Source organism: Sapajus apella, unplaced genomic scaffold (assembly GCF_009761245.1).
Source record: "Sapajus apella isolate SASKATOON/1434 unplaced genomic scaffold, GSC_monkey_1.0 scaffold113, whole genome shotgun sequence".
Classification (NCBI taxonomy): domain Eukaryota; kingdom Metazoa; phylum Chordata; class Mammalia; order Primates; family Cebidae; genus Sapajus; species Sapajus apella.
Genome location: NW_022437053.1, coordinates 1929645 through 1950297, shown reverse-complemented (window position 1 = coordinate 1950297; position 20653 = coordinate 1929645). Strand labels below are relative to the sequence as shown.

Sequence of the window (20653 nt, the reverse complement as noted above, 5' to 3'; positions counted from 1 at the left end):
TTTCCCACTGTACTTTACAAGCAGGCGGCAATCTGCATGTCCTGGAAAGGTTGGGTCTGCTGACCTTGGAGAGCTTTTTATGATCAGTAAGGAGTGGGCACATATGACCACATGTGAAACTTTGGATGAGCTGGGTCCTCCATACAAGGCTCATGAGACAAGTCATCTCACTTGGGCCTTTCAGGGTCCTGTGAAATGAGTATATTCCTCCACTTTACAGACCAACAAACTGAGGTTCAAAGAGGCTAATAAACCGGCCCAAGGACACACCATGAGTAAGTAAGTGGTTATGTCACTTAACATGTTTAGCCTTTCCCAGCCTCATCTGTAAAAGGGTCTATGAGGTTCTCTTCAAGACTCATGCAACTTTAGCCCAACCCCTCTGGGAAAGCACCAGAAATCCTAAGCCAGGGGGGCTGCAGGGCCATGAGTGTGCCTGCACGCAGTGGCAGCTGTGCACACGGGGAGCGAGCAGCAGCAGGCACTTCTCTCTCCGTGGCAGGGTCTACACGTCCCATGGTGCACATCTCAAGCTCACAGGATCCACACTGCCAAGTCTATTTTGAATTCCATGGCCTGAATCATTAGCTTTCAAAGCCAAAGCACTTAAAAGATAAAATTATCCTTTTGGCCATGCTCTTGACCTCTTCTGTTAGGCTACAGTTTTGTTTCTGGCTGTGCAAATGTCACATAATGCCACTGCACCCGGCAGTATCTTCTTCATAGCAACAGATCATAATAAAAGTCCCTCTGAGGCTGTTTATGTTTCAAATACACATAGAATGAAAGAAAAATGCAGTGTGTTATGTAAAGTGGGAGAAATGTATAAGCTTCATCTTTCATTTGCAGCCAATTGGTTTTAATAAGCTTTTATGCTGAGAGGTGAATATGCTCTTAATTAAGATTTTTTCTAAAGCAGCGGAGTGCTCCAGATCATTAAAAATGGTTCTGTGTCTTGATGTCTTAATTCTCTTATCTTCTCATCAGTCAAAATACTTATAAGGAATGAGAAGAAGTGTTTAGGTTTTTGTATTTGCATAAACAAATACTGGAAGGAAAAAGAAGGAATTCATTAAAATGGTTATCAATATTGGTGGCAGATGCAGGGTAAGGGGAAGGAATGGGAGCAGGATTTCCTTATGTATAATTGTAACTTTAATTTTATTTTGACTTTAGAAACAGGTAAATGTGTTACCTACTTCAAACTGATGGACAGACAGAAAGACCAGCAAACAAAAAAGCTCCCCAGCTCTCAGGGCTCCCACCTCTGGCCTTGCATTTTCCTAAGTGTGTCGGGGTTATAAAGAAGTCAGACAAAAATACAGGTGAATGTGTGCAAATGTACCCCAGTGTTTAATGGGGGGGTCTTCACAAAACAAACCTCAGGGACCACAGTGATGTGGTCTGTGTGTGAGACGGCACCAGGTAGGCTAAGCACACACTACTGCTGGCACAATAAGCTAAAAGTGAGTCTTTTTTTTTTTTTTTAAGAGATGGGGGTTCGCTCTGTCACCCAGGCTGGAGGGCAATGCATTATGATAGCTCACTGCAGCCTGGAGCTCCTGGGCTCACATGATCCTCCCACCTCAGCCTCCCAGGTAGCCAGGACTACAGGCACACACCACCATGGCCAGCTCACAAGTAAGTCTTTACTAAATAGTGTATGAGAGGAATGGGCCATGTGGGTGAAACTCTGAGAAGAAACAGTAATTTTGTAAAGCATTTCTAAAGAAGTTGCTAAGTAAGCAATTGGGTAAACTACCACACAATGAATGTTTCAGGAGGCCCAGAAATCCCGTATTCCTGGAGGGCACCTGACTGCATCTCACCCCTTACAGTTGCATTTTGCTTATTGGTGATTCCTAGATTTCCTTCTGAACTGAGATGCAAGTGGTCTCCAAGGACAGGCAGCATTTGGGATGTGAGGGCATTTTGAGCTCCCCAAATCCTTAAGCCAGGCTCTCTAGACCGGAGGATGGGGAAGCTTTACAGAGCCCACATGAAGGGAGGAAGGGCGGGCCAGGGCACCTTTCCCTTGCATTGGGTTTGGTTTCTGTGAGGTGGGGAAAGCTCAGGCCCTCCCTAAGCCCTAATCAATGTTTCCTGACTGCCAGGCGAGGGTGGGTACATAACTTTGGACACCTGACACTGCAGGAGAGGATCCCTGGGTGGGTGAGCACCCATGGATGTGGCAGGCATGGTGCCAGCAGCTGGAGCAGGGGTGGCATGGCCCAGGCTAAGCTCACAGGCTGTGGGACGCAATCCTTTATTTTTCCATCCATTCCCTTTTATCCCCTCCCCCTTCCCCACTGGTGACGATTAGTCTTTGTTTTATAGACTTCTGGTTGGATGATATCCCTTTAAGTACTGCATGTGCATATTTGTACATGGCTCATTCTGTTTCTTACTCTTTTCACTCCTCATTCTCTTATGAAGCCTCAACCGTGCTGCTACGCGTCTGTCTCATCTGTTGCTTCCAACTGCAGCACAGGGCTTCATGGTGTACATCAAAAAAACCCAAAAACTAGCTTCTCAAAACACCGTACTGGAAGAACACACAGAGCAGCCAGTCTGAGAGCCTGACTCACAGCATCAGTTTAGACAGCAGTGCCACGGGGCATCCAGGAACACGCGCACCATGACTGCATGCTACGCAAAGACACACCAATGGGTGACGAAATACAAAAACAAAGCTATTTCTTTAGGAATGCCCCTTTTTTGTGTGATTTTTAAAATCGATAAACCCTAGGAGGCACCTCCTTTAGGGGGGGTCTCCAACTCCATCGGGGGTGGGAGGAACGTACCCACTTGGGCATCTTGCCCCCATCGGGGTCGTGGTGGTGGTACTGCAGCACGATCACTGTCACCACCACCGAGAGGCCCACGATGATCATGGTGCTGGCAAAGTACTGGGCTGTGGAGAGAACAGAGACAGGGTGAGACCCGGGGCTCCCGCAGCACTGAATGTCACAAGATAGACACAGCCTGACTAGTTCTCGGTCACATCAGGGCCTCGGGGTGCAGTGATGCCCATGTGCCGGGCAAACAGCCTCCTGCCACCGGCCAGGTCTGCAGCCCACATTCTAGGTAGGCAAAACCAGCCAGCATGGTCTGACTTCCCGCCCACGGAGTGGTCTTCCCTCACTCATTGCACCTCCATGCACTCTGGCCTCCTTGTCAGTCAATAAGAGCTAGCATCGCCTGGCAGGATGGTGAGAAGGTTGCTCCTGTGAGTCAATACTGGATGTGAGGGTATGCGAACCACCCAGTGTTTATGATGCACGTCTCCACGGTGCTCCAGAGATACAACGGGGCAAACCTGCACACCAACTGGCTGCCACCTGTCCAGCCCGAGGAAGGGGTCAGTTTCAGGGACTTTTCAGGACAAGAACTTCAGCCTCAGCTTTGGCTCTGATGGGCATCAGTGTCCTTCCACCTGGGCCCAGGTGAGAAGCAGCACGGAGTATCTGAGTGCGTCCACCCTGGTCCACTGGCTACTGGCTGTGAGTTTGGAGTGGATGCTGAGCCTCTTTGGGCCTTGGCTCTTCAATGGGGATTGGGCAAAGGATGATGTTTGTGTCCCCACCAAGTTCATGTGTTAAAATCTTAGTCCTAACTGGGATGGTATCTGGAGGTGGGCTTTGGGAGGTATGAGATTGTGATTTATAACAAGAAATAGGTGTTTGGTCTTCCTCCCGTTTCCTGGCACATAGCTCCTAAAACCTTTGAATCTCTGAAGTCATCAGTGTCTTTTTATATGCTAATGAAATAACTTATGGCTGAGGTTCCTGGATAGTTTCGGGGTTGGTTGCCAGGGGAACCAGCCAAGTAATTAGAGAGTTGGAACCTTCAAGCCCTGTCCCCCTTCCCAACCCTTCACCCTGGGGAGGAAAGAGGTACTGAGGGTTGAGGTGATCACCAGTGGCCAATGACATAATCAATCATGCCTATGTAGTGAAGCCTTCATAAAAACCCAAAAGCACGGAGTTCTTCAGAGACTTGACCAGTGCTGAACACGTGGAGGTGTTTGGAGGGTGATGTGCCCAGAGACGGCACGGAAGCTCCATGCCCCTTCCCAAATACCTTGCCTTACTCATTTCTTTCATCTGATTGTTCTTCATCTGTACTTTACAATTAATGAATAAATGTATGTAAAGTGTTTCCCTGAGTTCTGTGAGCCAATCTAGTAAATGACTGAACTCAAAGATGCAGTTTTGGGAACTCCCTACCGATTTACAGACAGTTGGTCAGAAGCATGGGAAGCCGGCACTTCTAACTGGCATCTCAAGTAGAGATGGTCTTGAGCCTTAATCTGTGAGGGCCATGCTAACTCCAGGTAGTCTCAGGACTGAAGTAAATTGCGGGACACCCAGCTGGTTTCCAATAATTGGTCCTCATGGAAGAAAAGCCCCCATTTGGTGTCAGGAGTGTTGTGTAAGTAGAGAAACGGTGAGTGATTTTCTCAGAGGACTTAAAGAGGTCTGAGGGTGCAGCCCTCATGAATGGGATTAGAGTCCTTCATAAAAGGAGGCTAAAGAGCTAATTCACTCTCTGCCACATAAGGCCACAGCGAGAAGAGGGCCATCTGTAAACCAGGGAGTGGCCCCTCACTGGAGCCCTGCTGGCACTCTTATCTAGGACTTGCAGCCTTGCAGAACTGTGAGGAATAAATGCCTGTTGCTTAGCCTGCAGGCTACAGCAATTTGTCATGGTAGCCTCCACTAAAATAAACAGGAGCCCCTTCCTTGCAGGATTTGTGCAATGATTAGCAATTACATGGGCCACGATGTCTAAGAGAAAGGAGGTAGTGTTCTTCAGTGGGCAGCTCTGATCATCAAACCTTTGCTGTGGCTGTGGACTCAAGGGGCTGAGCTCTAAGGGAAAGCATTTTGGTGCACGAGTCTAAGTGTTCAGCTGGCCAAGAACACCGCAGGCCCTCACGCCAGGAAGGACTCACTGACTTCCTGCAGAGACCAAGAGGTACCTGGGAGAGCTCTGCCAGAATGTGGAAGTTTGAGACCTAAAGTTACTGTCAGGGCCCCTGAGGAAAGGAAGGAGACTGGAGCAAACTGTGACACTTATGAGCTGAATTGTGCTTCACCCTAGAATTCATATGCTGAAGCCCTAACCCCTAGTACCCTAGAATGTGGTTGTACTTGGAGATGGGGTCTTTAAGGAGGTGATTAAGTACAATGAGGTCATCTGGGTAAGCCCTAATCCAATCTGACTGGTGTCCTTTTTAAGAGGAGGAGATTTGGACACACAGAGAGATACTAGGGTGCAGGTACAGTGGAACTACCAGGAGAGGACAAAGCACTGAGGAAGTGGTTGTCTGCAAGCCAGGGAGGGAGGTCTCAGGTTAAACTATCCCTTCTGGCCTCTTGGTCTTGGACTTGCAGCAGTGCAACTGTGAGAAAATAAATTTCTATTTAAGCTCCCAAGTCCATGGTATTTTGTCATGGCAGCCTGAGCAGACCAACCACCTATGGAGAGATGGGGGTCAAAGGATTGCTCTGAGTGAAATTCCATCAACGGAGGGTAGCAAAGCTGACGTCCCTGAGGCCATCAGCATCCCATCCTTCTAGATGTGGGCTATGCACCAACCAAGCCTTTCCCAGCGGGTAATCAGTCCAGAGAGGGCCTGACAACTGCCTCAGGAATGGTGGTTGCAAATCTCTACTGAAAGCAATGCGTTGGAAGGTAGAAAGAATGGAGTCAGACTCAGGTGGAAAGGTGGTTCTTTCCTGTCTGGATGGTACCAAAAGAAAAATGATACCCACAAAACTTTTTGTACCAACAGTTTCTCTGGCCAAAATATTACACATACAGGGAGTTCCACAAAGAAGGGCCTTGGCTGCCTGGTTCCTAAATCCTGGGGGTATCCAGGTAGGGCTCTCCCTCCAGCCCAGCCCCAGGTAGACACACAGCACGGGTCCTCGAGCAGCAGGGGCCAGCACGTGTAATGACAGTCTGTATTACCTCCTTCTGACCTTCCCTGCCCAACAGGAGTGGGGACTCTAGGTTTTGTTTTTCCTCCCAGGGCAGCGGGTCATGCCTTATGCCTGTGCAAACTATATTTTTCTCATTCATATTTCCCTAAACATTTTTATGTTATACAGAGACACTGAGTTATCTCGGGACACCATAACTGTATGCTTCTCCCATTTTAACAAAGGGTTTGTGGGAAAACAACATCTTAAGCTAAAATGATGCATCTCTAATGATAAAATATCTGGCTTCAAAGCAAGTATGAGGGGGAGAATTATGATGGGAAGGGGGGCGTTTCTGCAGGTGAAAAATCTCAAAACTGAATATCCCCTTCCCCTTACTTGGTCCCATGTAACTCTGAGTAGTTACAGCAAACCATCACCTTCCAGACAAAATGGGGGCAGTGCAGCCATATTTCTTCTAGTTTCATCTGCTGGGAAATCCTAGGCCCTCTCTAACCCTGTATCTCTAAGAGAGTGCTCGACTCTTGCCTTACCTATTAATGGCACTGAATCGGATGTTGCGGGCATGATCTCGGCCACAAGCAGCATGAAGACAGTAAGAGAGAGCAAGACTGTTATCCCTAAAACATAAACACACAGCAGTTCCTCAGACAGAACAGACGTAACAAGGGTTCAAAACCTGATACTCAAAGAACTAGGGAGGTGCTGGGGAGAATGTCATGGAATGCATGTTTTCCCTATGTATGGGCATGTGCATTTTCCTGGGGACAGTTCATGCCACTTATCAGAGTCCCAAAGGAGTCACTTACTGAGACAAGTTCAGGACCCAGAATTTCAGAAGCATCAACTGAAAATCTTAACTTAGCACAATTCTCTCTCATATTCTTTGTTAAATATTATTGAGAAGTAGTTTCGTGTAACAGGAAAAAGAAAATCTGTAGTCAGGAGACCTGGTTTCAGGTCTTAAGTTTGCCACTCAGCTAGCTACATGACCTTACATATCACATTCAACCTTGCCAAACCTCATACTCAGAAGATATGGGTTTGGAAATGATTTCTACCATATGCTACATCTGATGTTTAGTCACTCTTTAAGACATTGAGAAACTCATTCCACCACTCGAAATCTTGGTTTTCTTAGCTTCATATGGGAATGATCATAAGAATTACACTGTACTGCAACATATAAACGCAAACTGATACCGAGCTAAATTGCTCCCTTGATGACCAGTCACCATCAAGGAACAGGTGGGATGGCAAGAGGGAAGAAAGTATAGGCCCCTTGGGGCAAAATGGAACTGGACCCTCCCTATGCATCCCCTATCCTCTGAGGGTCCTCCAGTATTCTTAGAACCACACAGCCATCCAGTACGGAGCCTGAATCAGGGACCCCTGGTGTCCTGGAGCCAGCCTGGGCTAGGAGGTCCATGTGGGATAAGCCTGGCAAGCCCCAGGAACCCTGATGGAGTCCTGTGCTGTCTGCTGTGAACCCTGCAGAGCTGACCTCAACTGAGGGCCTCCAGTCTCAGACTCCAGCCAGAGACCTGGGCACTCACCCAGGGAAATCTTCTCCCCAGAATCTGCAGGAAGCAGAAACACCAGCAGGGCGAGGGCGGAGATGAGTACGCAGGGGATGAGCAGGTTGAGGCCGTAGTAGAGGGTCCTGCGGCGCATGGTCACCGTGAAGGTGACGTCGGGGTAGGGCTCTTTGCAGCACTCATAGAACTTTTCACTTCTCTTGCCGGGGATTCCTCCATAGGGGGGAGGAGAAAAGGAGCCATTGTTAGAATACAATACATTACCCCGCTGATTCAATGTGCATCCCACACGCAAGCATAGCTCTAAAGTTTGCAAAGTGCTTAAAAAAAAAAGGGGGGGGGTCGTAATTAGCTTGACTAAAACCTTGTTGATTTACTATAGAGTTAAGAGTATCTTAGTGGTAACTGGGCAAATTGGTAGACATTCTTTCGATGGATTGGAAACATACAATTATAAATAATACATTACCAATTTTACACTGTTATAAATGTAATCATTGTTTTTCTACTTAAAGTGATCAAATACAAGTTCCCATCAGCTGAAATTTGCTGTTCAACTTGCTTTTAGAAATGGAGTGGATCTGAATAACGCAGGGATCTCCATTCTCACACTGGTTTGTTGAAATGCGTCCTCACTCTAGTTGCCAGTTCCTCTTGGAAAGCATGGCATATCCTGTTTTCTGTTTCTCCTCCTAGAGCTCTCACTCAATTACGGAGACTACTGCAAAATTCAATAAATGCTCACACCAAAAAGGACAGTGGAAAATCCCAAACTGTTAAAGCTTGCCCAGGAATAGAAAAGCTTTCTTCCAGGCTGTTCATCTCATGGCTTACCCACGAGGTCCCATTCTCCATTGGGGATATAGCCACTGATATCTGCCTCCTGCATCTGCAGATCCAAGGACCAGCCTCCGTAAGACCAGGACCCGAACTTCAGTTTGCAATGCTGCACATCAAAGGGAAACCAGCGTACATCGATGTAGCAGGAACTCTTGAATATGCCTGTGTGGGTGATGGAAATAGAAGGCTGAAACGGAAGCTGGCTGAGACGTGCTCAAAATACACAGCAGTTCCTTCAGGCGGTTCCACCCCTCCACAATGCAGATAACCCAGGTCACAGAAAACGGAATCTGTTTTTCTATTTATTTACTTGTGAAATCTTTAAAACAGAATCTCAGCTAAGCATCGCTGTCTTTTAAAATCCAAACATAACACTGACGTGCTCTGTCAAAGGCTGTTCTGTGGACTTTTCGTGCAAAAAGTTAGCTCTATAATCTTGTATTTACCATGAGCATCTTCTGATTCTAAATAATAGAAGAATGCAAAATATCTCAGAGAAGTTGATAACTAGGATGAGGTTAGAAACAGAATCTAAAAGGGGTGTGTGTGTGTGTTTGATGCAGAGTGAGGAAGGCATTTTCTGTAGGTTAAATATGGGAGAACACATGATTATCTAGAAATTTAATCCAGAATTCTAGTTAAAGCTACAATTTTAACTCATTTAAATTCTAGATCAAGAATAGAACAAGCTGGGCACAGGGTCTCATGCCCGTAATCCCAGTGACTTTGGACACTGAGGTGGTAAGATCACTTGAGCCTAGGAGTTTGAGACTGGACTGGCAACATAGTGAGACTTCATCTCTCATAAAAAAATTAGCTGGGTGAGGTGGTGCATGCCTGTAGTCCCAGCTACTCAGGAGGCTAAGGCAGGAGGACTGCTTGAACCCAGGAGTTTGAGGCTAAAGTGAAGTGAGCTATGATTAAGCCCCTGCACTCCAGCCTGGGAAACACACCTAGAACCTGCCTCTAAGAAAAAAAGTTAAAAAGAATAAGAACTGATAGGTTTAAGCAGAAGAGATGGTGCTTGAAGGAAGAGTTTCCACTGAAAAGGGCTATTCCAGGCTGGGACAGGTTGGAAGTGAATTTCACAGAGGGCCACAGGGAGGAAACCAGAAGAGGCCACTTCAGTTATTCACACCCATGTGCTCTTCCCAGCCCAGAGCAAGGCTGCATGGTACAAGAAGACAGGCACAGACTCAGTGTCCCAGTGCTCCTGGGGCAGGGCTGGCACTCTGCAAACTTCTGCTACTGAATTACAGAAAGAATGCATGGAGGAAACATTGCAAACAAGGACCCCACCCTACCATCAAATTGAGAAAAGATGCCCATTTTGTCCCCTGAACTCCCTAAGTATGATTTCCATCCTCACACAAAATGTTCATAGGAATCCGGAATCATCACAGACACTCCCCTCCATTAATGACTGGATCCCCAAAACCCACTGTCTGCCAGTTAGAAAGCTGTGTAACCTCATGAGTCCATTTCTACAAAGTGGCCCAAGATAGAGAATTTCTAGACAGAAAGCAGATCAACGGTTGCTGCTAGTGGGAATGGGAATTAACTGCATACAAGTGAAAGGGATCTTTGTGGGGTGATGGGAATGTTCTAAAACTAGACTGTGGTAATGGTTGCATAATTCTGTAAATATACTAAAAATTGTTGAATCGTGTACTTAAAATGCATGATATGTAAATTTTATCTCAATAAAGCTGTTAAAAAATAAACACATGAAATGAGGGAAAAGTCATGTTATGATCAAGTCTCTATTTCAAAGCTTGAACTCCAAACCTTCTTTTCCACCCATGCCCCTCTAACTGCAGAAAGGGCAGCATCCTGGGACTAGTTCCACACCCCCAGGGTGCAGGTGGGGGTCCCAAACCAGGCAGCTCTGGGCCTTTCCTACCAGTGGAAGGACGCCCCTCATGGTCACAGGACAATGTGTCCTGTCCTCACCAGGATCCAGGGCCACTGCGGTGGGGAGATAGCCCCAGCTGTGGTGGCTGCACTCAGGCAGCTAGAGGCTTGGGGTGCCGCTCCAGCAGCTGAAAATAGCCTCAGCCTTCCAAACAACCTGCAGCAGCATCTTCTACACTGGTGACTATCCAAGGCTGTTTTCTAAAATAGCCCTCAGAACAGAAGCTGCAGCATGCAGGCCACGTAAGAAAGACCTTGGGAGTGACGGAAGGCTCCCCTGACTGCCCCCATCTGCAAGGAGCCTGCTGTAGCAGGAAACACCAGGGCTAGCAGGAAAGCGGATGCTGCAAGAAGCCTGAACAGCTGAACTTCTTCAGTCTGTTCCAACATTATGGGAGGTGCTACCACTGACAGGTTCACTCACTTCTTTGTTCATTTGGGGGTGGATGCTAAGGTGAGCAAAGGCGGACTCTGACCCCAGGATGCTTGTCACCGGCTGACAGGGAGGGCGCGCAGATGGCAACCCAGAAGGCAGAGCCCGCCTAGCCGAGGCAGTGTGGTGAGTGCGGGCGTGTCTCCGCAGTGGTGTGAGATGTGTATTACAGTGTGTAGTGTGAGTCTGAGAGTGTATGAGGTGTGTATGTGGTGTGACACATGTAAGTGTGTGGGGCGTGTGTATGATAACGTGTGGTGTGAGATGCATATGTGCATGTGAGTGTTTAGCTGATGTGAGAATGTGAGGTGTGTGGGGGTACATGAGTGTGTAGGAGTGTGTGTGATATCTGTATGTGAGCATGGGAGCGTAAGTGTGTGGTGCATGTGTATGAGTGTGTGGTGAATGTGAGGCTGTATGAGGTATATGTGTGTGAAAGTATGTGTGGTATGAGCATGTGTGTGGTATGTGAGTGGTGTGAGTATATCTGGCTTGAGTGTGTGTGTGTGCATGTGTGAGTGGTGCTTGTATGGTATATGTGTCAGTGGCGCATGTGTGTGGTGTCTGCATGTGAGTGGTGTGTGTGTCTGTGGCATGTATACGTATGTGTGGTGTGTCTGGGTATGTGTGAGGGGTGTATGTATCTGTATAAGTGTGTGTGCAAGTGTGAAGGATGTGTGTGAGTGGCGTGTGTGTACATGTCTGTGGTATGTATATGTGTGTGTGGTTTGTGTGAGTGGTGTATCTGTGTGTGCATGTGTGTGATGGGTGTATCTGTGTGTGCATGTGTGTATGCATGGGGGTGTGTGTGGTGAGTGGTGTGTATGAGAGATGTGTGTGAGGGGTGTATGTGTAAGTGCTGTGTAAGAGGTGTCTGTGTGTGGTGTGAGTGGTGTTTATGTGAGTGGTGTGTAAATGGTGTGAGTGCTGTGTTAGTGGTGTCAGTGGTGTATGTGTGTGAGTGGTATGTATGGAGTGGTGAGTGGCTGTGTGAGTGGTGTGTGTGAGGGGTGTGTGATTGTGTGTGAGTCGTGTGTGTAAGTGGTGTATGTGAGTGATGTGTGATTGTAAGTAGTGTGTGTGAGTAGTGTGTATGTGAGTAGTGTGTGAGTTGTGTGTGAGTTGTGTGTGAGGGGTGTGTGAGTGGTATGTGATTGTGAGTGGTGTGTTGTGTATGTGAGTGGTGTGTGATAGTGTGTGTGTTAGTGTGTGAGTAGTGTGAGTAGTGTGCGAGTGGTGTGTGTGTGAGGAGTGTGTGGTGTGTGTGAGTGGTGTGTGTGTGGTATGTGTGGTGTATGTGAGTGGTGTGTGTGTGTGAGTAGTGTGTGCGAGTAGTGTGTGCGAGTAGTGTGTGTGGTGTGTGTGTGAGGGGCGTGTGGTATGTGTGAGGGGTGTGTGAGTGGTGTGTGTGAGGGGGGGGGGGTGTGTGTGTGAGTGGTAGTGAGGTATGGAGGTAATTGTAGGTTGCCTCTGAGCAGAAAGTTACAACAGCTGCAGTGTGGGAGATAACCCTGGAATAAATACATTAAAAATATTCTAAAAGATAAAAAACCCCAAGTGTTCATATCAATATTCCAGCATACACCCTGCATGCACCTCAAGGCCATAAACCCATCTCCCATGCTGTGTGAACTGGACTGAAAAGACGGGCTGGCGGGAAAGAAGCAACCTGGGAGCACTTAGCCGTGGAGGTGGAGAGAGGGAAGACACTGCTGGGAGAAGTCAGTCGCTAGCAAGCTCTCCCTTGAAACCACCAGACCTTGCCTGTAACCTGCACGTGCTCTTTAGCGCACACACTCAGGATCTTGGAACCATCACATCCCACCCCTGCAGCTGGAGCACTGCATTGTCAAGACACTGAGTCCCACGGGAAGGAGGATGGTGAGCTGGAATGGAGAAGCAGAGCCTGGAGAGGTGGCCTGCAGGCTGGCAGGTGAGGTGGCCGCTGCCTGGCAAAGGAGCCTTGCTGTACTTGTGCATTGGCTTTAAGGCACACACGGCAGAAAATAAGGACCTATGACACGCACTGGCAAAGGCAGCTGGACTGAGACAAAGGAGGGGGATGGACTTCTGAGGGTAGAAAGCACATAGAAGCACAGAAGAGAGAAGAAGAGGTGGGAGTGAGCAGAGGCGAAGCAAAGAGCTGGTCCACCACACAGGGGCATCCGCCAGACTGACGCCCAGACTCGCTTCAATCTTCTAACTGCAAGAAGACAAAGGAAGTGCAGCTTACCTGGAGGCAGGTACTGGCAGTGCCCGGAAGAATTCACCAAGACGTTGGTGTGGAATGTGGCGTCAAAGCGCTCATCGGCACTAGAAACAGGAAAAGGACTGCATGAGCCAGTGCCACCAGGCTGTGGATTTCCCGAAGCCCTGGGGTCTGTCTTCGCTGGAGCAGCAGAGGCCTTGAGAGGGGCCCCTGTCTGTCCTCACAGCCCCACACCCCACCTGAGAGCACCACTGGGGCTGGCCTGGGAGATATTCGAGGAGCATAGCTGGGAAGGAGCCAGTGTCCACCTCCATTTCCATTTTCACACTGCACTGTGATTTTTCTCACACTGTATACAAAATAAAGCTCTTAACCAAAGTGAAACCTGTAAACAACTTTGGAGGACATTGGAAGTTGCGATATTTTCATGACAGCTAGAAGAGAGGGTGGGGGAAGCATACTGCCACCCAGCGCGCCCCATGGGGCAGGGATTTTCACTCGCTGTGCTCAGAGCTCTAGTTCCCACCTCTTGAAGGGGCCCACACTTGGTTAGTGCTTCACATTTACATCTTCAATGACGGAAACTGCAGGTGCAGGGGGGAGATGGACACCACAACCCCAGAGGGTTCCCGGCTCCACAGTTAGTGATGAAAAGGAGAGTGGGTGAAGACAACAGAATTAAGCATGAGTTTTAGATGGACACACCTCTGCCCCTCCCCAGCCTATGTTCCAGCCTCCTGCAGCCAGGAGTTAACAACTGGGCTAAAGGACACACGTATACACACACAACTGGGCTAACGGACACACACACACACACACACACATACACACACACACACACACACACACACACAGCAGCAGCAGCAGCAGCAATTACACCAACAGCCTGTACTAGCCTTGTCTTCTATTTTCTGGATTCCAATGCATTGACATCTGGGGCCTTGCTGACTCTGGAGAGACCCTGAAGGGATTGTCAATTCACTGAGAGAGTAAACAACTCCAACCTTTCAAACACAAATCAATCAATCCAGAACTGCCACCCAAAGACATCCTTTATCAGGCTGTCACACGGGGGTTGACCCCAGTCATGCCCTCATCACCACAGGACCAGGTACCAGCCAAGCAGGGAGAGTCCCTATGCCCCAGGGCCTGCTGACCTTATTCTAAGGAGCCAATCCTAAGCCTGAGCCTGCAGGTCCTGCTCCTCCCTTCCTTCCTGCAGAAGCCACAATGAAGGAGGGCCCGTGCTCTGCCTCCTGCGTGGCCCTAGAGCTTCCCTGTATCCTCGCATGCTGCACTGTGCTTCTGCTTCCAAGGAACTGTGAGTAAAACCATTTTCCTTCAAGACAGTCACTTCTGTGTTTGAGTGTCTCACCATGCCTGATTAAAGCCAGCCCCAGGTACCCTTAAAACACAGCCCTACAGGTAAAGAGAAATAAACCACCTCAAGAAAACACAGGCAGCCAGTCAAGGTAGCAGCACCCCAGGGTAAAGCTCCCCTCATTTTGGCCACCGTGGCCCCTGCAGGAGCTGCCCACGACTACGAGCCTCAAGCTTCAGGGAGCCTCTCCCATGTCTGAGACCCTCCCAAGGGGAAACTCAGAATCACAGATACCGGAGGACAGTCTCCAGCATGTGACACACAATGGAGGGCACACACCAAGAAAGATCCAAGAAGAATGAGTCAATGAAAAGAAGAAAAAAAACCCTTCTTAAAAAAGGCCAGGTGCAGTGGCTCACGCCTGTAATCCCAGCTCTTTGGGAAGCCAAGACTGGCAGATCATGAGGTCAAGAGATCGAGACCATCCTGGCCAACATGGTGAAACCCCATCTCTACTAAAAAAAATATACAAAAATTAGCTGGGAGTGGTGGTGGGCGCCTGTAGTCCCAGCTACTCAGGAGACGGAGGCAGGAGAATTGCTTGAACCTGGGAGGCAGAGGTTGCAGTGAGCCGAGATCGTGCTACTGCACTCCAGCCTGGTGAAAGAGCAAATGTCCATCTCAAAAAACAAACAAAAAAAAGTAACGTCTTCACAAAATTCAATAGGATGTCACAATTAGTTAGAAAAACAGAGAGCAAATGGAAATTAAAGGTATGATTTATGAAATAGCTTTTTGTGAGTGGGCAGGAGGCTTGGCTGATAGAAATCACAGAGATGAAATGTAACACAGAAAGAAGATGGCGCAGAGGACAAAGGCAGGGCAATCTCAGCTCACTCACAGAAGCCCCATCCGGGAGAGGGGGAGGGAGAAAATTACCCAAGAAATAACACAAAGACACTTCTCACAGCAGAAAAACCACATAGGCATGAAGGCAAAAAAAATAAAAAAATAAAAAATAAAAAAAGTTTTCAAGGACATTAAGGCCTTGAAGAGCTTGTTCCCAACGTATATTTTCTTGGTCAGTTTTGGAACAATGAGAGAGAAAACTGAGAAAGAGGAAATACACTTTTAGACTAAACCTGGAGATCGATAAAAGAGATTTAGATGATGAGTTGTGCAGGAGGCCTAGAAAAGAGTGGGTCCAAATCCCAGCAAGACCTTCAGGTCCTCAGGACGGAACCAAATGGGTTCAGAGCAAGAAAGAAGAGATATACTGAGCTGAAAAATATGATGGACTTGATTCAGGACACATTTTTTGAAGTTCTTGGAATAAGAAAAAGGCAACCAGAAACTCTAGGAAAAAATAAATAATTGTATAAAGAAGTCATGATTTGAATTTGAATATGAAACAAAAAATGTAATGAAGTTTAAGGGAAGGAAGAAAGGGGAGAAGGGGGGAAACGGCGAGAGAGTGGAGAGAGACGGAGAGAGGCGGGAGCGAAGCTGTCATGAAAGGACACATACGTCCCCCCTTACTTCCAAACACACTAGGGAAAGAGAGAGGAGGAGGTAGGACCAACATGTAAATATTCTTTGCTGGACTGTAGCCTGTATCTGACTGTTAATGAATCACCTTCTGAACAGTGATTGAGCACAAAATAGCCGAAAATGTGGACCTGCACAACCTCACTCTGGATAGTTTCATGATCTTCAAGCTAGGTTCTTCGGAGCTCTGAGATCCTGCGGAGGCACCTCAAGGTTTCTGAAAATATTCACCTCCAATATTTTAGTTCCTTCGGATTTGAAAATAGTAATAAAAGTCACACACTCAAATGACTATTAACAAAATTTTAACTCTTAGAGACTACCATTATGTTCATTTATGTGTCCTGTTTAACTTCTTTTTGCCTGAAAGTTAAACTAAAGTCTATCTGGCCATGAATGTGCACATATTTGAATCTCTTGTAAAGGAGTCACTGCACAAGATTTCAGTTTTTCATAAAAAATTAAGTCTATGCTTCCAATTACATAGCATCTAACCCGCACGGGATGTGGGATGCGTTCCTCCATCAATCACTCTCAGCAGCAGCAACATAGAAAGCATGGCTGGACACAGTGGTTCACGCCTATAATATTAGCACTTTGGGAGGCCCAGAGGGGAGGATTATTTGAAGCCAGGAGCTGGAGACCTGCCTGAGCAACAAAGCAAGACCCCATCTCTACAAAAACAAAACATAAAGAAAATCAGTGCGGTGGTATGAGCTTATAGTTCTAGCTACTCGGGAGGCTGAGGCAGGAGGATTAGTTGAGTCCAGGAGTTTAAGACTACAGAGCTATGTTTGCACCACTGCATGCCAGCCTAGGACACAGAGTGAGACCCTGTCTCTAATAAAAGAAAATAAATATATAAAAAATATTTTTGAAATAAAAATAAATTTAAAATGTTAAGAGAATAGTGTGGTTTGATACACGTTATGGGGAACAAAGTTTTGCTTATTTTAAGCTTGGGTTTCTTCCTGTCTGATTTTCATATTTATAATCAAGATGGAGCATCTGTTAGATCAGTGATTTAACTCTGAAAAAAAAGTTCCTACAAGCCTTTCTTTCAAGCATTTGGATCAATTTAATTGAAGACTCTCGAGATCACAAGGCAAATAGGTAAAAACAAGATAAAAAACTGTTGCTATTAGCAACAGCTTACCTATGTGACTCAGTGATTTGTGACTCAGTGATTTCTGAATGTTGTTCATCCAGACAGAATATTGAGCTACAGGAAATTGTAACACATAAATGTTATCAAAATCCAAATCTTAATACCCATGATGGTAGTTTTATGCTTCTTTCCCATAGGCAAATTGATTTTATAATAATATAAAAGTAAACTCTTGTGATGGATTTGTGCTAATACTACTTTACCTGTTTTGAGCATTAGGGGTGGAGATAAGATGGGTTTGAAAAAAGACCCTGTTGCTAAAAACTGAGTAAGAAAACAGTGATCTAAGGTGGGAACTGAAGAACCTCAGAAATATGAGTGGCCAGAACTCCTACGAGGACCTCAGTGGCCACGGCGCAGGCAGAGCTTCCCCAGGGATGCCCAACAGATGCCAGTCAACAGCGACCACATCACCAGTGCTGGGCAGCCCTGTGTGGGCAAACACCCATAACCGTGGAAACAGGGGTGGGGCTGCAGGGATTCATTCTCCCTTGCTCCTCTTCTGTGTGTATTTAAACTGCTCTGTATTAAATAATTTGAAAATGGTCAATTATATACTTTTCTTCACTACTGGAAGACATCGTGCATCTGCAGAGTTCTTGAGGATGCCACCCTGTGGCCTCTCCGTCCTTGCAGGAGCTGCCTTTCTCTGGCTGCCTTTGTCCTCCCCCAGCCAGCAATGACCAGAGGTCACTCTTGCTGTGAGGGGAGCTCTGAGCCCTACCCCTACCACGGAGGGGGTGACTGAGGCAAATTTAACTCAAACATGTAGGATGCAAGCTCCATGTCCTTAGCGGGGGTAGGAGGAGGAGAGGTGTCTGCACAGGCGCTAAAGGATAGGCAGAGCTCCTGGAGATGGAAACAGAGGTGGACAGGCCCCCGGCAGAGGGCACAGTGGGATCACACACCTGGAGATAAAACAGAACGAGGGAGGTTCCAGGAAGGTCTGACTTGTCTGGATCATGGCATCTGCCTGCACCATGTTGCCCTGAGCAGTGAGGCTGGAAAGAGGGCTTGGGAGCAAACAACTGCTTAGCCTCCCAGGTGGGGCTCAGGAGCCCAATCCTTATGGGATTATAAGTTGTGCTTTCAGATGTCAATGGCAGTATAGGCAGGGGGAGCCCCTGGGGCACAGGTGGACCCTGTGGGTCTGGGATCACACCTGTCCTTCCTCCATATCCCCTGGGGTCCTCGCACACTGGTGCCTGGTCTATCCCTGCAGAGCTGCTGACCCTGGAACAAGAGCCCTCTGATCCCAGGCTCAGTCTTGCCTCCTGCCTCAGTCAGCTCTGTAGCATCAACCTCCACTGCTGAGCACGGGAGGCCTCAACCCTAAACCAGAAAAGAAGGAAGTAACCGTGCCTTTACAGAGAAGCCATCATCTGACCCAGAAGCCCAGCTCTTAGAACCTTGCTAGGAAAAGCCAGGGCAGCCCAGCCATCCAACAAGCCCAGCAAGACCAATTCCCAACAGGGCACGTGTTCACCAGGATGGGCCTTTGCATTGAGGTGAAGATGAATAATAATATGATAATAATAATAAGAAATCCAGGCACTCTGTACTGCTGCCAAGAAAATGCTACACATGGGTTCAGAATGACCCTAAACGGGAAGGTCTCATGTGAAATCAGTGCCATTCCCTGTGAGCTCTCAGCAACCTTGAAAGACTGAGAGAGAGAAAGGTAGGAGAGATGAAGGTGAAATCTATCCAAAAAGGAAGGGAGGAGGCAGGATGATGCTCATCTATCTGATCTAAGGTGTCATTTACTTTAAATCTCTCAAGAAAGGAAAAATAAAACCTGCCAACTCCCCAATTCCATGTGAAGATACTACTGATGGAAGGAATGCCTGGATTACAGAGGGAAAGCAAGGCTGTTGAGAATGGGTGAATTTTCTGAATAGAAAACAGACAGAGAGAGAGAGACACCCTGCCATAGATCTTTTGATTTAGTTCTATATTTTATTCTAAAGTATTGGCTGCAACTACCAATGTGGCCTGTCATAGTCCATGACCAAACTCCCTGGTATTTACCCAAAGGAGCTGAAAACCTGTGTTCACACAGAAACCAACACACATATGTTGACAGCAGCTTTATTCATAATTGCCAAAACTTGGAAGCAACCTTCAGTAGGTAAATGGATAAACTGTGCTACATCCAAACAATGGATTATTTAGTACTAAAAAGAAATGGGCTGTCAAGCCATGAAAAAAACACGGAGGAACTTTAAATGAGTATTACCAAATGAAATAAGTCCATTTGAACAGGCTACAGACTGTATGATTCCAATTATATGATATTCCAGAAAAAGTAAAACTACAGAGACAGCAAAACGGGTCAGTGGCTGCCATGGATTGCAGACAGAGGGAGGGATGAATAGGTGGAGCACAGAGGATTTTGTGGGGCAGTAAAACTATTCTGAATGACATTATAATGGTAGATACAGGTACATTTGTCCAAACCCATAGAACCCATACAACACCAAGAGGGAACCCTGATATAAACTATGGACTCTGGGTGGTAATGATGTGTCTGCATCAGTTCATCTATTACAACAATAGTACCACCCAGGTTGGGGATGCTGATGAGCAGGGAGGCTGTGCTTGGGTGGGGGTTGGGAAGGGACATGGGAACTGGTACCTTCCAAACAGTTACGCTATGAACCTCAAATTGCTTTAAAAAATAAAGTCTGTTTTTTGCTAGTCTATTCCATTTTGGTCTATTTTTCTAGAAAATATGAAATCTAGCTTTTTCAAATTTTTGGCATAAAGTTGTTCATGATATTCTAAGCCATTTTCTGTAGTTAAAAACCCCTTTCATATTTAGTAAATGTTTGTGCCTTATATTCTTGATAATTATTTCCTGAGGTATATTGATTTCATTAGTTTTTAAAAACCAATTTGTCCTTTGTTGATCTCTATTTTAATTCTCTTATTTAATACATTTTTAGGCTTATCTTTATTCCTCCTTCTTTTTTCATTGGATTTAATGTTATGTTTTATAACTTCTTGAGTTTGGTAATTAACTCACACATTTTCCCAAAAAGGATATTAAAAGCCTTTAGGATTTCCTAAAAAAGATGTCTATGCTGCTATCAGCATATGTGTGTAGGTTTCTGTGTGAACACAGGTTTTGAGCTCCTTTGGGTAAATACTGAGGAGGGCAATTGTTGGATCATATGGTAAAGATGCTTAGACAAGTATCTTTTCTAACATAAGCATTTAAAGGCTATGTATGTCTGCCTACATTCATACACATATGTGAGTGCGTGTGGGCACACACACATACACATGCAAACTCACACCACACAACGCTAAAGGTTTTTATTCACACTGAGATATTTAGTTTTCCATATATTTATTTTTAGTGAAATGAGAATATACTTTTTCTGTATCTGTATCTATATCTACATATTGGATAAGGCTTGTTAACTATGTTGCTCAAAACTCCTACATACTTACATTTTTCCCTTCTTACACCATCAATTTACTGAAAGAGGTACATTAAAATCTTCTACTATAATTGTGAACTTATCCAGTAAACTTTAAATTCTACTAATTTTTCTTCAAAGCAATTTTATTAGATGTATACATGTAATATTTGTTATATATCCTTAGTTTTCAAAATCATTATCACTTGACCTTATTTAACCTTAATTATACTTGTTTTTTCTACTGTGTTTGTGTGTGGGGTTGTGTAGTAAACACAGCCACTCACATTTTATTTTTGCTCC

At 46.3% G+C, this 20653-nt stretch overlaps 1 protein-coding gene across 1 annotated transcript in view; it reads right to left on the bottom strand.

Moving 5' to 3' along the window:
* Window positions 1-20653, bottom strand: part of CHRNA7 (cholinergic receptor nicotinic alpha 7 subunit) — a 120983-nt gene that overhangs the window by 5047 nt on the left and 95283 nt on the right. The window contains exons 5-9 of the mRNA XM_032259958.1: window positions 12910-12989; window positions 8324-8491; window positions 7508-7702; window positions 6485-6571; window positions 2805-2914 (exon numbers count right to left, since the gene is read on the bottom strand). Of these exons, the coding sequence (XP_032115849.1) occupies window positions 2805-2914; window positions 6485-6571; window positions 7508-7702; window positions 8324-8491; window positions 12910-12989 (640 nt within the window). The remainder of the gene's footprint in view (window positions 1-2804; window positions 2915-6484; window positions 6572-7507; window positions 7703-8323; window positions 8492-12909; window positions 12990-20653) is intronic.